This window comes from Carettochelys insculpta, chromosome 17 (assembly GCF_033958435.1).
Source record: "Carettochelys insculpta isolate YL-2023 chromosome 17, ASM3395843v1, whole genome shotgun sequence".
In the NCBI taxonomy this organism is placed as follows: domain Eukaryota; kingdom Metazoa; phylum Chordata; order Testudines; family Carettochelyidae; genus Carettochelys; species Carettochelys insculpta.
Genome location: NC_134153.1, coordinates 30,192,104 through 30,208,018, shown reverse-complemented (window position 1 = coordinate 30,208,018; position 15,915 = coordinate 30,192,104). Strand labels below are relative to the sequence as shown.

Here is a 15,915-nt window from a genome sequence, read left to right as displayed (position 1 = left end):
AGCCTGGAAGGGACCTTGAGAGGCCATTGACTCCAGCCCCCGCCCCCATGGCAGGACCAAGTACTGTCTAGACCAGGCATGTCCAACCCGCGGCCCGCGGCCCACATGCGGCCCTGGACAGCTAGTAATGCAGCCTCACAAGATCGTAAACGTTTAACATTATTATGTGATTTATATACATTAACTATATTATATATGCGGCCCAAGACAATTCCTCTTCACTCAATGCAGCCCAGGCAAGCCAAAAGGTTGGACGCCCATGGGCTAGACCATCCCTGATAGACACTTATCTAACCTGTTCTTCAATATCTCCAGAGATGGAGCTTCCACAACCTCCCCAGGCAATTTATTCCAGTGTTTGACCACCCTGACAGTTAGGAACTTTTTCCTAATGTCCAACCTAAACCTCCCTTGCTGCAGTTTAAGCCCATTGCTTCTTGTTCTATCCTCAGAGGCCAAGAAGAACAAGTTTTCTCCCTCCTCCTTATGACACCCTTTTAGATACCTGAAAACCGCTATCATGTCCCCACTTAATCTTCCTTTTTCCAAACTAAACAAGTACTGGGAATACGGACTATTTGCAGCACAGCACTATCCATCTCCAGATCTGAAGAAGTGGCTCTGCCCCACGAAAGCTCATCGCCCAATAAAGTATTTTGTTAGTCTTTAAGGTGCTACAGGACTGCTGGTTTGTGTAATCCCAACAGCCAGCCTAAAACAGAACCACGCACGGGAAATGCACCAGCACCAGTGTGGAACGCTTTATTAAGAGACAAGATAATTGGCATACGTAGCTACAGTGCGAGTCTGACCATTTAATACAGGGACAGTCTTGCAGACACAGAAAAAGAATTAACACTAAGCAGCCACGTGTAATGATTAAGACGACTGTTATTCTGGCTTGGGGCGGCTGGTGCTCGTCCTTTTTGCTTTAAACCCTGGAGTCGCACTGCACAACAGCAAAGACACAGAGCCCAGAGTCAGGCTCAGAGGCGCCATGCAGGGCTCTGGAAGGACTTTTCATTTTGATTCTGGAATGCAAAGGATTTGGTGGGGCACCAAGGCACCCTGGCCGCAGGAGTACGCGCTCATGCCCAGTGGAAGTTGGGCATCGCTCCAGCACAGAGAGTGGGGAGGTGTGCAGGGCTGCCATGCTTTCATGGGCAGGGAAAGGTACTGGATGTGGAGGGGGGTTTACACTCCCCATGCTGCTGTTTGCAAAAGCCATTGGTGCCTTGTCATCTGCCAGCAGGGGCGGGGCGGGGCGGGGCGGGGCGGGGCGGGGTGTTCTGAGGGGGTGCGCTACAGCCCGGCTGATGTCAGGTACCGCTGGGTATCAGGTGGAATTCACCACCAGGGAAGTGCTGGAGACCACCACATGGCCCTTCCGTTCCCCATATGCAGCCCAGGCGCAGCACTGCTGTCCTTGCAGCACCTCCAGCCCCACAGGGCAGCCCCTGTGCGTGTCATCCCTCACACAACATGGGACTTCAGGCCAGCCCGACAGCAGGCTCATAGTTGCTGCTTCTTTACTGACTCCAAGGGGCATGGTCACGCCACCCCATCACTCTGCAATGATAGTGCGCTCTGGGGCAGTGCCTCGTGGCTGGAAAGGCTGATTGCCTGGTAGCAACGTGGCACAGGTATGGGAAGAGGGATTAAACGCTCCCAGCCAGCAGAGGTGATAGGAAGAACAGCTTGGTGCTGCCAGGCAATGCCCACGGGCGGGGTGGGGGCAGACGGATTTGCATGCAATAGGAGGAGAGACTGCAGACAAGCTCGGGCGCGGGCCGGGGAGGAGAGCCAGGCGTCTGGGCGTTAGGGTTCCTCCTCTGGCCACACGCTGGCCCCTTTCTGGAGAGGGCAGTAGAGAGTCAGTTGTTATTCATAATCCACCAGGAGGCTGGGAAAACAGACAGGGAAAGAGCATGAGCCACAAAGAGTTAAGAGGACCTTGTTTATTGTTTAGTGCACATGGGAAAGACAGGCAAGGATGGGTTCTACCCCCGAGACTCCCCCCCCGCCCTGGGCAAGCACCTGACCCCGTATGCCTCACTTCCGCTTCTGCAGAATGGGTATAATACCCCAGGCATGCAGGGATTGGTTCATGCCGTGTTTCAGTGCTCAGTGCAGGGTAAGGCAGTAGTGGGGCAGGTGGGAGCCCCTCTGTTCACTCACCTCCAGGATGAGCTGCCCGGAGGCACTCAGCCACAAGAATCTTATACCCTGGATAAGCAGCGAGGCCACAGCCTGGCTTCGAGGTTTCACAGTGCTGAAATGGCCCAGGCGTCCCAGTGAGTTCCGCCCTGTGGGGCTCACGCCCGGCAGGATGTGCACACCTGGGCTGTGCTCCCCAGGGCAGAAATCCTGGGACGAAATGGACTTCACAGCTTGAGCTGGAGTAGTCCAGCACCAAGCCCAGCCCGTCTCGGCCAAGAACAGTCGCTGTGCAAAGGGCATCGCCCCTGCAGAGCCAGGCCGGGGTCCACTGGGAGAGGGCTCCTCCTGCCATCTGCTCCCCTGGGCCAGTTCTGGCAACTGCCCTGCTGGCCAAGTCAGTAACACAGGGCCAGTCGCTGCCCCTTCCCCATAGGTCAGCAGAGCACAGGGCGCAATGCAGCCGCACTCAGAACCCCAGTCGTCCCCCAGGGAGCACGTCTGGGACTGGGGGCTGCACAGCAGGATGAGCTCCCAGCTTATCCACATTATGGCACCTTGCAATGAAAGAGGCTCAGGTCTGAGCTCTGCACACAGACCTGGGGGCAGGGAGACATGGTCCCCATGTGTGCGCACAAATGTGACTGAGCTTCCCACCAGGGCCACACCTCGGAGCGGACGGCTGGGCAGGGGGAGCCCAGGCTTACAACAAAACGATGCAGCGATTTAAGACAGGAGCCAAGAGGCTGGCAGAAGGGTTTTATGCCTGCGGAGAGATCCATGATCCAGAAGCGGCTGAATGGCCATTGGCAAGCTGACTCAAAACGCAAAGGCAAAGGCGCACACAAGCGCCGCATGTAGTGAGCTCACAGCCAGGAATGCATCATATTCATCGGCATGGCACATTCACGGCTCTTCACAAGCCTTAACTAATCCACCAAGCTGCTTAGCTTTCTCTCTCGCCTGCTTCCTTTAGTCCTCACAGAATAAACGTTGCCCAAGCTGGGGTGTTAGTCTCAATGGTCTGGCCAAATTCAAATTTGAAGAGTTACATCGTCTCCCTAAACTCCCTCTGCAGCGAAGTGTACACCCAAACTTCCTGTCTGAAACCGTTGGGTAGTGTTGTGGTGTGCTGTTAAATAACTACTGCGTTCCACCCCAGAGCAGGCTGCAGTGCAGTGGTGCATGAATGGACTCCCCCGCTTTTTTTTAAATATGGAGAGACAAATCTCATAGAGCTGGAAGGGAGCTGGGGAGGTCATCGAGTCCAGTCCCCTGCCCTCTTGGCAGGACTTATCACCATCCCTGACAGATTTAAAAATAAATATAACTCTATTTGCCTCCCCAAGGATTGAGCTCACAGCCTAGGTTGAGCAGGCCAATGCTCAACCCACTGAGCTATCCCTCCCTACAGCCCTACACAGGTAGGGGCATGTGGTACAGACTGATGTGAGGGGGGTTATTCCTGAGTAAAGCAGCAGGATGGAGTCCACAGTCTGCAGTTCCTCTCAGCTGCTCATCTCAGTCTGTTGGGCTGACGAGCACCCACCTGGGACGAGCATGGTAGTCACGAGCTCGGGAGAGTCCAGCAAGCTGCTGATGGTGCCCTGAAACATCTTGGTGCAGTCAGACTGCAGGTGGCTGCAAGACAACGTGGCTAGTGTCAAACCCAGTGTGGCCGTGGCCGAGCCAGCCTACACCTTGCTACACGGGGCGGGGCAGAGCTGTTGTGTGGACGTGCAAGAGACCGCAAGTGTGTGTGGACAGCTGCCACCCCACACCCATCCGGAAGAGGACGGGCAGTCCTTGCACGCCCCAGAGCAGAATGCTTTGCCTCGGGCGCTGCTAGCACAGCCGCCCACCCCGGAACACAAGGGCCCCGGCGCTGCCCGGGTGGGCAAGGGTGCGGTCTGGGACCGGAAAACCATGTCGAGAAGGGGCCCTGGCAGCGCTGCTCAGCACCACTGACTGGGCCATCAGCTGTGCAGCTGGTGGGGATGCAGCTGTCCAACCCCTGGGCCAAGGGGCAGCCAGGGAGGCTCTGCTCGCAGCCCCACATTGCGCACTGGCTCTGCAGTGCCTATCGCCTGGCAACCGCAACCACTGGCAGCTGCCGGGGCGGCACCTGTGGGTGGCAGCAGCATGCGGTGACAGTGCCACCCAGCCATGCCAGTGCCTAGGAGCTGAGGGCCATGCCACCGCTTCTGGGAAGGGCTCCGAGGTACCCACTGCCCGTACACCAGGCCTCCTCCCATGACCCATCCCTGAGCCCCCCCAGCCCGTACCCCTCATTCCTGGCCCCCCCAGGAACCTGCACCCCCTCCCCCACTCCAACCCCCTGCCTCAGCCCAGAGCCCCCCATTCTCCAATCCCCTCGGCTCCACCCAGAGCTCCCTCCTGCACCCCAGCCCCCTCACTCCCGACCCCACCTGCAGCCCTCCCCCGCACCCTTCGGCCCTAACCCCAAGCTCGCACCTCCAGGCAGAGCACTCCCTATCTGCTGCACCCTGACCTGGTGAGCACGAGCGAGTGAGGGGGTGAGCAGAGGAGAGCTCGCAACGGGGTGGGGGGAGCAGTGAGTGGGGATGGGGCTGTGAAGAGGGTCAGGGCCTGAGAGGAGGGATGGGGCAGGAGGTGGGGCAAGGGCTAGGGTTGCTGTGAGTGGGAAGGCAGCGGTCCTGCTGCCCTGCACAGGGACTGGTAGCTCACTAGACGGGTGGAACTAGGGGGGCAGGGGCAGGCAGAGGCAAGAAAGGGGGAGCGCCCTGACCAGAAACCTGCCTGCCCCAGGCCCCTACTGCCAGGAACGCAATTAGCCCCAAACCTTCTCCACGAAGCCATGTCCTGCCAGAACTCATAGAGGATGAAGCAGGCCTGGCTCGTCAGCTTGCAGGAAGATACGCTGCAGGGACAATAAGGAATGTTCTCACTACGGCAGCTCCTGGGAGAAATGGCTCTTGTGCTTTATCTGCAGTGACTCATTAATGGGTTTTTTTTTATCTCGTACAGAAAAATAAGTCTTGCAGGCACCTTCAAGAGCATCAGACGCATGCAAAACCTCCCAGTGCTGCAGCCTCAGGAAAGGCAAACAGCCTGCACGGAGAGCATCACGTCCTCCACTGAACGCTGGCACTCTGCGCTTGCAAACCCGGCCACCAATGCTATCGGCTCTTCTTTGCCAGAGAAGGGCTGACGTGCACAGCTGGGCAACCAGGCAGCACCTTCCAGGCCTTCCACCAGGGCAGCTAGAGCAGGGCAGGACCTGAGTTCCCACCCTACAGACATTTTCAGCGTATTGTGATAAAAGGTCAAAAGCCTGAAAATCATCACAAAGTGAAAACCAGAAAAAAATGTTTTGGGGGGTCCTGGCAACATTTCATTTTAAAATATTGTTGTTTTTTACGGTAATTAGCTCGAAGTTTGGTGGACGAAAATGGACATTTTAACTCCTTCCAAACTTTTCTTCTTCAAAAACGTTTCGAGTCTGGAACTGACCTGGGGCATGGGACTGGAACAGGAGCGCTCAGAACACTTAGCAGCTGTACAGCACTTTGCGAGATCCCACACTGTGCAGACACACTCACTCACTCACCCTCACAGTGTGACTGGTCCCACTTTACAGAGGAAGGAAGCTGGAGGAGGTCTCCCAAGTCACACTGTAAGAGAGGGGCAGAGTCCAGAGCTCCACCAGTTGCTCCTCCTGTGATGCCCACCCCTCTGAACTACACCAGCTTCCACTGGAAGGGGCCTGGAAGTCAGAGCGGGAAGTGCCTGACATTGCACGGGGGCAGAGAGGGGGTAAGAGCACGCACAGACTGTGCAACACCTGGGAGCAGACTCTCCCATTCCACTGTCATGTCATTGCTTTTGATTCACTGAGGAACACAGGCCCAGTCCCTGGTGGCAAAGGAAACAATTACTGCAGCTGAAAGAACAAACCGAGCAGCACAATCCACAGCAGAGCAATTAGCTCTGAGCTGTGCTGACTGCAGGGTTTCTCTGAAATAACTTACTTGACATTCTCCTGTCAGGGTGAGAGGGGACGGAGCAGGATGGAGTCTCCATCCAGAGTCTCTAAACCATCCCTGAGAGGTGTCGCTCCAACCTGCTCTTCAACATCTGCAGTGATGGAGATTCCGCAACCTCCCCAGGCAATTTACCCCAGCACGTAACCACCCGGACAGGTAGGAAGTTTTTCCTAATGTCCGACCTAAACCTCCCTTGCTGCAGTTTAAGCCCATTGCTCCTTGTTCCATCCTCGGAGGACAAGGACAACAATTTTTTTCCCTCCCCCTTGTAACTCTTTGAGGTACTTGTAAACCGCCATCATGTCTCCTCTATTCTAAACTAAACAAGCCCAGTTCTCTCAGTCTTCCCTCAGAGCTCACGTTCTCTAGACCTTTAATCGTTCTTGTTTCTACTCATCTTTCTTGAAATGTGGTGCCCAGAACTAGACGCTGGAGGCCTAATGAGCGCTGAGGAGAGCGGAAGAATGACTTCTCATGTCTCACTCACACCACACCTGTCAGTGCGTCCCAGAATCACGTTTGCTTTTTTTGCAACAGCATCACACTGTTGACTCATCTTTTGCTTGTGCTCCACTCTGACCCCAGACCCGTTTCTGCAGGCCTCCCTCCTTCACACCGACGCAGACAGGCAGCTCGGGCCCCGAGGCAACAGATTGCAGGTACTGAGGTGCCTACGTGGGATTTTCCAAGGTGCTTAAGCAGTTTGGAGCTGAGGCCCAGGTCTGCAAAGGTATGTAACAGCCCGACTTCTATTGGCTTCAATGGCAATGCAAAGCTGCCCTTCCTTGGAGGTTTTTCTTGATCCCACTTGTGCTGCTTTGCTCATGAGGAGCCTGCACACCTCTGGGAAACCGGCCTGACTTCCTCACAGGAGCACCTCCCCTCCTGCTTGGCAAAAAAAGAATTTACTCCATTGCTCTTTGCAGCAGCAGAGAGCATCACAATACTGGGAGGAGAGCGTGGGGCCGGGGCTGGGGGGAGCGGCCTCAGGGTCCATCTTCCAGGATTTGTTTCGTGAGCCTAGTGGGGACGTGTGAGATTAAACTATCAAGGTCAACTGTACCCCTCAATCTCCCTTACTCCTAAGGGAGGTTGATGGGAGAGTTTCTCCTCTCAATTGCCCTCAGTGAGGCTGGCCAGATAAGTCAAGTCAAAGCCAGAAAGTCAATTCCAGCTATACAACTGCCGGAGCTGGAATTGTGTATCTACAATCAACTTTCAGGTCTAGTGTGAACCTGCCTCAAGTGTCAAGCCACTTGGGTCTTCTTCAGCTCTGCCACTGACTTGTGGGGTACAATTTTGGCCAAGTGGCTCAGGCCAGGTCTACACTAGACCTGACAGTCAATCCTAGATGCGCAATTCCAGCTACGGCAATTGTGTTGCTGGAACTGACTTATCGAGGACTGACTGACCTGGCCATCCTCACTGAGGGAGGCCAATGGGAGAAACTCTCCTATCGACCTCCCTTACTCCTCGGGAGAATGAGGAGCACAGGGGGTCTCCTGTTCAAGCTGGTCCCTCAGCTGCTCTTTTTCCAGTCTATAAGAGAACTGATAACACTTCCCAGCACAGCAGTGATACATCCCTCGAGGACACTGATTGTAGCATTTCTGTCCTCTGCAGCTGTGGTGCAAGGATGGGTAGGTCAATGTCTGCACGGTGTCTCTGCAGTGCTATACAGGTGCTAGCCAAACTCATGTGCAGCAGCGGTTCCCAGCCTGGGGTCTGCAAACCCCGGGGGGTCTGTGAGGGCACTGCAGGGGGCCCGTGGGGGGAAAAAAGGGAAAATAAAAAATTATCCTAGAAAATAAGTTTTAAATAAATAGCAAAGTTACAATCAATTATGATTTTTCAATCAAATATCTTCCCACCGTGTTACTTGCGGCTGTCCAAAAATCTACGCGGTGGTTTCCTTTTTCTCTGCATGAAGCGTACGCCGCGGCCAGAACGGCCTTTGCTGGGGTCTGTGAATGATTCTGGGGCTGACTGGGGTTCACACTAGTGAAAGGGTTGGGAACCCCCGATTCATGCTGTGAGACTCCTGAACGCTTTGGATGGGAAGCGTGGAGCACTGTGGCCAGCAGTTTTATGGACATCGTATTTCCCCGACCAACTGTCTGACTCCACAGCTGTGCGGGGCACTTACTGGAGGCAGTGGGTTTGCCCGGCTGTGACCTCAGTGTAGGACTGGAGCGCCTGGTGGAATCTCTCTAAGCAGCTCTGCGTCACCGACAGCTGTCTCTGAGCCACCAGGATGTGCTGCAGGGAGAGAGGATGCAGCCGGGGGTTAGGACCCTGAGCCAAGCCTGCCGTGCCTTGCTGGGGCACAACTGCTGACTTATGGGGACTGCCAGGGGCTGGCTGGGGATGCCCTCTGCGCTAGACTTGCCATCCCCTTGGTTCCTCTCTGCCCAGTGACTCATTAGGCCAGAGCCTCTCGAGCGATGAAATGCACACGGGATGGGTGCTGGGCATGTGCGAGAGGCGCTGTCTTCTCTGCCGTGGACTGCTGCCAAGGCTGCAGCTGCAGAACTGCAGCAACAAATGAGGAGGTGCCCCATGGGCCCTACAGGGAGCAAGACAAGTACCGCCTCTCCCAGTCTAGGGGCGTGCCGAATTAGTGCACTCTGCAGCCACCTGCTCACAACCCCTCTGGTCAGCACGCACCACTTGGTGGGCTCCCCTGGCCCCCAGTGCCAGCTCCCAGGTGCAAGGGTGGATGTGGCTGCTGCACCCAGGGGGATCAGAGTGGACTGTCCCCCGCAGGGGCCCTTCCATCTGGGTTTAAACTGGTTGGCTCCTTCCTGGATCTGGCCCCAGGTCTCATGGGACTTACATGGGGAATATAATGTTCCCTTTGAGCCTGCGGGCTTCCTTTGGACTCACACACAGACCCCTGGCTGGACACATGCTCTCCTTAGAAGAGCCCTTTAGCTGATGGAACTTACACCCTCATCTGCCCAGCACGCTTCTTGCCCTCCCTGCCGGCCTGGGGCGTGAGCTTGTGGGCTAAGAAACTGGGCTTCAGAACAAAGCCAGGGGCTCTCCTGGGGTGGTCAGCCCAGGGTCTGCGCCAGGCCCGGACTGCAGATCCCGTTGCCAGCACAGGGACAGGATGTTTATACCCATCTGCACCCGCAGGGCTGGGACATGGTGGGACACCTGTCTCTCTTTGCTAGCCACCAGTGGAAAGCAGCAGGACTGGAGCTTACAGCATTTCTCCCTTTGCAAACAGCTTCTCCTTTCAGAGGCTCTAGCCTTGGGCTCTGCATTTGTAGAAAAGCAAAACAGTAACCGAGTCAAGAACTGGATTACAGGGAAAACAAAGATGGAGCCAGGCTGGGCTTGGATCTATACAGCCAGGGTGTGGGCCAGGGTGGTCTGTCCAGGACAGCAATGCTGTGCCAGCTGGCCTGGTGGAAGAGGCAGGCAGGATGGAAGGCAGGTGAGCAGCAGCATACGGAGTGGGCGGAGGCCCTGAGCTGCAGGGGCCCATTGATGACCAGCCAGGGGACTCCTCTGGAGCAGGGGACCCCACTGGCCATTAGCCCATGGGCCAAACCAGCGTGGGACTTGCCAGAACAGCCGCCTGCTCGGGAGGCAGGGGACAGGAGTAAGCAGGGTATCAGGGGACCAGTGGGTCAGGGCTGCTGTAGGTCCACAGAGCTGTGTCTGGAGAGCCCAAACCTGGGACGCTCGGCTCAGCAGCAGGGTTCGTTTGCCAGGCTGCAAGGGGGCCCAGACCCAGCCAGGACCGAGGCCAGTCAGACAGACAGACACCCGGAACTGAAAGAGGAGGGAGACGCCTGGGAGGGCTGCTGGGAAGCCCAGCCCACATTTGGGACTCAGCTGTGTTACTGGGTGGGAAAGGGGCCTGCCCCTCCCGCTCACCTGGCATTCCAGTTTGTCAATCAGCTGCTGCAGCCTGTTAACCTGAGCTGCCCACTGGCTGTCAGCGTCCATGCCCAGCCCTAGGTGAATAGTGAGAGGCGAGCCCAGGGTCAGCAGCCTCGGACCGAGCAAGCGGCAGGGGACATTTTACTGTCTAAAGCATGGGGCAATGTCTGGATGCTGCCGGCTTTCCTGTGATTCAGGCAACGGCTCCCAGCCCGGGCCTGGTCCCGGTGACGCTCATGGGCTGGGTTCAGCAGAGTGCAGGTGCTGCGCTCACTCTGGGGCTGCTGGGGGGAAGGCGCTGGGGATGGGTGGGGACAGGAACAGAGTGTTGAGGCAGTGGGGTGGGTAGGTGGTGGGGTGGGTATGGGGCAGGGGCAAGGCTTAGAATCACAGAGAATCCTCTGAACATCTGGAGCTAAGCCAGGCCCAGACTCTGCGCCTCACTCGGAAGGAGACTGAGAGGCCCCGGCTTAGCACAGTGAGGACAGCCCGTAACACCGGCCCTGCTGCTGGGCGGGACCGTGCACAGAACAATCGCCTGAGCTTACTTCCCCCCCAGCGCCATTTCGGGCATCTCCCTGGCCATCCACCTGTGCCAAACCAGGGGAGGGACACGAGGCTGCTTTGAACTCAGGCATTCAAAGTCCCACCCCCCCGGGAAAGCTGGCTTGCTGCCATTGTTCACACCTTGCCCTGCCCCACTGTGGCTCAAGCTTCCCCCCATCAGAGCTCGTTCACAGAAACAAACCCAGAGACAGGCAGGTCACCCAGTGGCCAGGGTATCCCCACCCTCTGCCTGGCCCTGCCAGTACCTGTAGTGAGCATCCCGGAATAGGGGTCTGTTGGAGACAGGCGAATGGTCTTCTGAGCACGCCGACCACTTCTCCTTCCAGGCCTCAGACCAGCGAAGGCCTTGGGTTTCTTCTCGTCCTTCCTAAAGGCCAAAAGGAGGAACTCAGCCCAGCCTAGCTCCTTCCCCGCAGGAGCGCAGTGCGGAGGCACCACACGGGGGTGGGGGAACCAGCAAAACAATCCTATTGCCCAGAGTAGCACAGGACCCGAGAACACTGGACTGGCAGGGACCTCGAGGGCACAGCAAGTCCAGTCCCTGCTCTCCCGGCAGGACCAGGCACCACTAGGTGGGGGTCGGCAACCTGCGGCTCTCTAAGGAGCCACTGTGAGTGCTGCCACCGCTTGAACAAAGCCCGGGGTTAAAGCTGGATTTTGTTCTTTTGTTTAAGCGGTGGTCGCCTCTGGAGCCGCAGGAGGAGTCAGTGGTGGCAGGGAGCCCTGGGAGAGGGCAGGGAGTTGCATGCGCTGCATGAGGGGAGCTCTAAGGCTGCAGGAGAGCTGGGGAGAGAGGCAGCCGAGCCTGCCCTGCCAGAGCCGCACTGAGAAGGCGGTGGCAGGGGGAACAGCAGGGGAGGTGGTGGCTGTGGAGGAGCAGCAGCAGCACATGGAGCTCCTTGTCTCAGGCAGGTAAATCCTAGGGATGGGGGGCGGGTTTGGGACCTCTGGGGGTTCAGCCGGGGGATAGGGGGAGGACTTGGGGGCTGAGTGGATAAAGCCTGGGGATGGGGTAACACCTTTCTAACAGGTAAAATCTTTGTACGTGGCTGTTCTTAAAACAGGGGGGACAAAGAGCTCGGTGTGACGCTATTGACGAAGGCTGGTCTCATTCACAGGCACTGCGGCTCTGGAGGGATGGACTCTGTAACGGAATTTGAAAAAATGGCTCCTCTCGCTCTTTCGGTTGCAGAGCCCTGCGCTAAGCCATCCCTCGTGGATATTTAGCCAACCTGCTCCTAAATATCTCCAGTGATGGAGATTCCACAACCCCCCTCGGAAATTTATTGTGGTGCTTATCCACCCTGACAGGTAGGAAGTTTTTCCTAACGTCCGATCTAAACCTCACTTGCTGCAGTTGAAGCCCATTGCTCCTTGTCCTGTCCTCAGAGGCCAAGAACAATAATTTTTCTCCCTCCTCGTGACACCCTTTTAGGTACCTGAACACGGCTATCATGTCCCCTCTAAGTCTTCTCTTTTCTAAACTAAACAAACCCAATTCGTTTAATCTTCTGATTCCGGTAAACCTCATCTCATACCACAGAACTGGAAGGGACCGAGAGGTTATCAAGTCCAGTCCCCTGCCCAGAAGCGAGCACCATCCTTGACAGATTTTTTTTTTTTTTTCAATCTAAACTGCCCTGACCCTGGAAAGGCTCCTCACTGGTTGAGCTCACAAGCTGGGGTTTACCCAGCCAACGCTCTAACCACTGAGTTCTTCCCTCCCCTTTCTCTCACAGGCCATATTTTCTAGACCTTTAATCATCTTAGTTGCTCTTCTCTGGCTCCTCTCCAATTTCTCCACAACTTTCCTGAAATGTGGGGCCCAGAACTGGACACACAACTCCAGCTAAGACCCTCCATACACTGACTGTTCAGTGAAAGCACAAGGCCCAGGTCCCACACATTGGCATGTGTTCTGCCCAAGCTCTCGGACACTGCAGACGAGCACAATCCCCGCCTGCTCCTGGGGCGGCACATGAATGCTTGAAGGACAACTAGGAGCATCTGAGACGCGATCCCAAGGTCTGCCTAGATGTTCGTTGAGAGGAACTCCCATTGCAGACAGCCAGGGGCTGGAGCGGAGCCGGCAGCATCCTGAGCAGGGCCTGAGGGGTGGGCTGAGAAGTACCCGTGCTGGGGACTAGATGAACTGACCCCATCATGAAGGCGTTACCTGGCTTTTCCCCTGTGCTCTGCGCACCTCTCAGGGCCTAACTGCGATGCCCACTCCTTAGTGATGAGTAGAGCACAGACCCTGCCCAGCCCTGAACACCGCAGTGGAGCTGGGGAGGCACTGCTCAGGGGAGCAGAGTATGGACACGCCAGAACCTTTGGTTATGTGCTGGAGGTGGTTCTCAGCACATCCAAGCAGCGCCTCGCCCAGCTCCGCTAGTTCAGCAACAGAACGTCCGGCCTGCTTCCTCCTCGCTGCTGGAGCCCTGCACTGAATTCCCTCCAGCAGCCGGAAAGGCTCCAGCAGCTCGCTGGGGTGGGGAAAGGCTCCGGCAGTGGGGAAAACTGGCACCATGGAGGAGGCCCTGGGGAAAGCAGCTCTCTGCTACTGGAACCTCCCTCCGCTGCCTCCTCAGCACCATGTAGACTCAGCCTGCCCGACACATCCCCAATGCCACCCTGGGGCGTGCAGCTCGCAGTGAGACCCAAAGAGGCACAAGTCCAATCCAGAGCGCACAGAACAGGGTGATGGCCGCCCCTATGTGCAAACTCCTCCACCCTCTGGCCCTTATCAGAGTTGCGTTTCCTCAGCTCTCGGCATGGCCTCTTTGCTGGGAACTGAGGGGCCAAGCGGGTCCCGGGGCTCAGGACCAAGCCCACCGAGGAGCAGGACGCACAGTGACACACAGGAACGCCAGGTCCTGCACACTGCCGACCCTGCTGGCTCGGGGGCGGCTCAGCTGTGTTAACACACCAGCACTGGGGGCCAGGGTTTGTCACATTAACCCCCCCACGGCAGGAGGGCTCTCTCGGGAGGCCATCAACCAAAGGCACGTTGGGAGCCCAGCAGAAAAGGGCAGGCCCCAAAGGCACAGCTCACCAAGGGCTGTGCTCTCCACCTCCCCACCACGCCACCAGAGGGGAGTGATGGGCCTCCCTGAGCTAGGGGAGGACTTATCAGTCCTAAGTGAGAGCCCTGAGACCTCTGGCTGCGCCTCACCAGCTGCCTCAGCATTACCTCTCCCGCCCAGCCTGCTCTTCGAGGGTGTCCGAGGCGCACTCCAGCGAGGCCTGCAGGGTCTGCAGCTGGTTCCTCGTCTCCCGCAGCAGGAAGCGGGTCACAAACTGCTCCACCTTGGAGGAGCTTTCGTACACCTGCAAGCAAGGACAGGGAGGGATCGTGGGGAGGCCAGAAAAGCTCTTGATTGGACTGCAGCCTCCACTCGTGCTCCGCGCAATGTTCCAGGTCCAGCCCTGGAGGTCAGGCCCATCTGCGGCTATTAGCCAGGCTAGGTAGGCATGCTGCCCCTAACCTCTGTTAGTCAGAGGCTGCAATGGGATGACAGGAGAGGGATCTCTCAACGATCACCTGTTCTGTTCACTCCCTCTGGGGCATCCGGCCTTGGGCACTGTTGGGAGTCAGGACACTGGGCTAGATGGATCTTTGGTCTGACCTAATGTGGCTGCTTTCACATTCCTATCTCCCTCCTGCTCAGCAGCTCACCAGGATTTGGCAGAAGCAGCCGATGAGAAGCCCAGGCCAGATTTTATACGCAACCCAGAGCAACGTGAGGAGACCAGTTTGTCCCACACAACAATAGGGCTGCCCCCCTGGCACCTTCTGTCCAAGGAGCTCCAGGAACTGGACAAGCGTTGGAGTGAAGCCCTCAGGCAGGGAAGTTAATGCAGGCACCGAGATCCAGCAAAGACGCTCAGCTTCAGGGCAGAGATGAAGGCCCAGAGCCACGACAACAGAGTTCTGGCTTACCCTGAAATCAGTGGCTGTAAGGAGCCATGTCACATTTGTGGCTCTGGGCTGAGAAGCCCAGGCATCAACCCAAAGCATCTGAAGCACCAGTCGTGGTGCATGGGCGGAAGGCTGGGAACCCCCGGGACAATTACCGCACAGTGAGATTCTGCAGGGCACTACTGAATGTGCAAACGCACCATGAACTTTGAGTCAGTCTAGCTGCTGGGCAGCTACTGTCACCAGCACTCCCAGACGCTGACACTGATGGCTAATTACAGAGCCAGGTGCTGCTGAGGAGCAGCATCCTACATTAACACCAGCTACAGCAGCTTCCCATTTATTCAATTTCTCCTCAATAAACACTATTTCCTCCACATCCCCCCTCTTCCAAAATGCCCTTTGCTTGAGGCCTCATGAACGTGCCTCGTGCCAAGCCCTGTAACACTGTCGGCTGCAGGTGGCTGCAGCTGGGGGCTCTGCCTTGCCAAAGCAGCACCAGCAGTTTGATGCGGAAACACAAAGGGGGCAGGAAGCCAGAGGACCCAGGACCTGAGGCGCTAACAATCTGCAGACACTGCATCTCTGCTCCTGAGCCCCAGCTGGGAAAGCATTTGCAAGGAAATGGTTATTCAAGTGGGGAGGGAGCCTTTTTTGGGTTGGTCACTGACCCACAGAAAAATCCACTAGGGGCCATACACAAGTAAGAAGCAAAACAAACCACAGAACAAATAGTGGCCGGTAAGGCAGATAGTTACAAGCCCTCTGACTGTGGGGCCTTTGCATGGAAGCAGCATTCCCCATCTGCAGCTGTACGCCTTTTGCATTACCACACTGTTTTCTCAGTGGAGCGAGTCAGCCGAAGATCAGGGCCCCAGCGAGAAGGACAGGCCACCCTTTGCCTGCGGCCGGAGCAGATGGGACGTGGTCTTGTCAAGTAAGTAGCACCGGTACATAGCGTCTCCTGGGATGGCAGAGCTGCAAGGGACATTGGATGCTGTGAGTTCTCATGCTGGTCACTCACCGGGCGCGTTCTGCCTTCTCAGTCTAGTCTAAGGGTGCACCTAGACTACGCGGAAGATCTGCCTGGTCAGGGTGGATCTTCCGGGGTTTGATTTCACATGCCTGGTAGAGTTCAATTTTGTGCCTCTCTCTGGGGTCGGCAGCCAACCCCTGCACACCCTGGTATCACGAGACAGGGAGCGTCTCCCGTTGACCTCCCTCTGTGAAGACGGTCAGGTGAGCTGATTGCAGATAAATCCATTCTAGCTATGCAACTGCCACTGCTAGAACCGTTCCTGCAGTCGACTGCAATGCCTAGTGCAGACCCAGCCTCAGTGTGGC

The 15,915-nt window shown here is 56.7% G+C and overlaps 1 protein-coding gene across 2 annotated transcripts in view; it reads right to left on the bottom strand.

The window, feature by feature from the left end:
* Positions 1 to 751: 751 nt before the first annotated feature.
* The window catches only part of NECAB3 (N-terminal EF-hand calcium binding protein 3), a 48,780-nt gene continuing 33,616 nt past the window's right edge, over positions 752 to 15,915 (bottom strand). For both annotated transcript variants that reach the window (XM_075011654.1, XM_075011655.1), the window contains exons 6-13: positions 13,843 to 13,979; positions 10,895 to 11,016; positions 10,077 to 10,156; positions 9,398 to 9,451; positions 8,332 to 8,444; positions 4,982 to 5,059; positions 3,707 to 3,798; positions 752 to 1,903 (exon numbers count right to left, since the gene is read on the bottom strand). In XM_075011654.1, the coding sequence (XP_074867755.1) occupies positions 1,875 to 1,903; positions 3,707 to 3,798; positions 4,982 to 5,059; positions 8,332 to 8,444; positions 9,398 to 9,451; positions 10,077 to 10,156; positions 10,895 to 11,016; positions 13,843 to 13,979 (705 nt within the window). In that variant the 3' untranslated portion in view covers positions 752 to 1,874. The remainder of the gene's footprint in view (positions 1,904 to 3,706; positions 3,799 to 4,981; positions 5,060 to 8,331; positions 8,445 to 9,397; positions 9,452 to 10,076; positions 10,157 to 10,894; positions 11,017 to 13,842; positions 13,980 to 15,915) is intronic.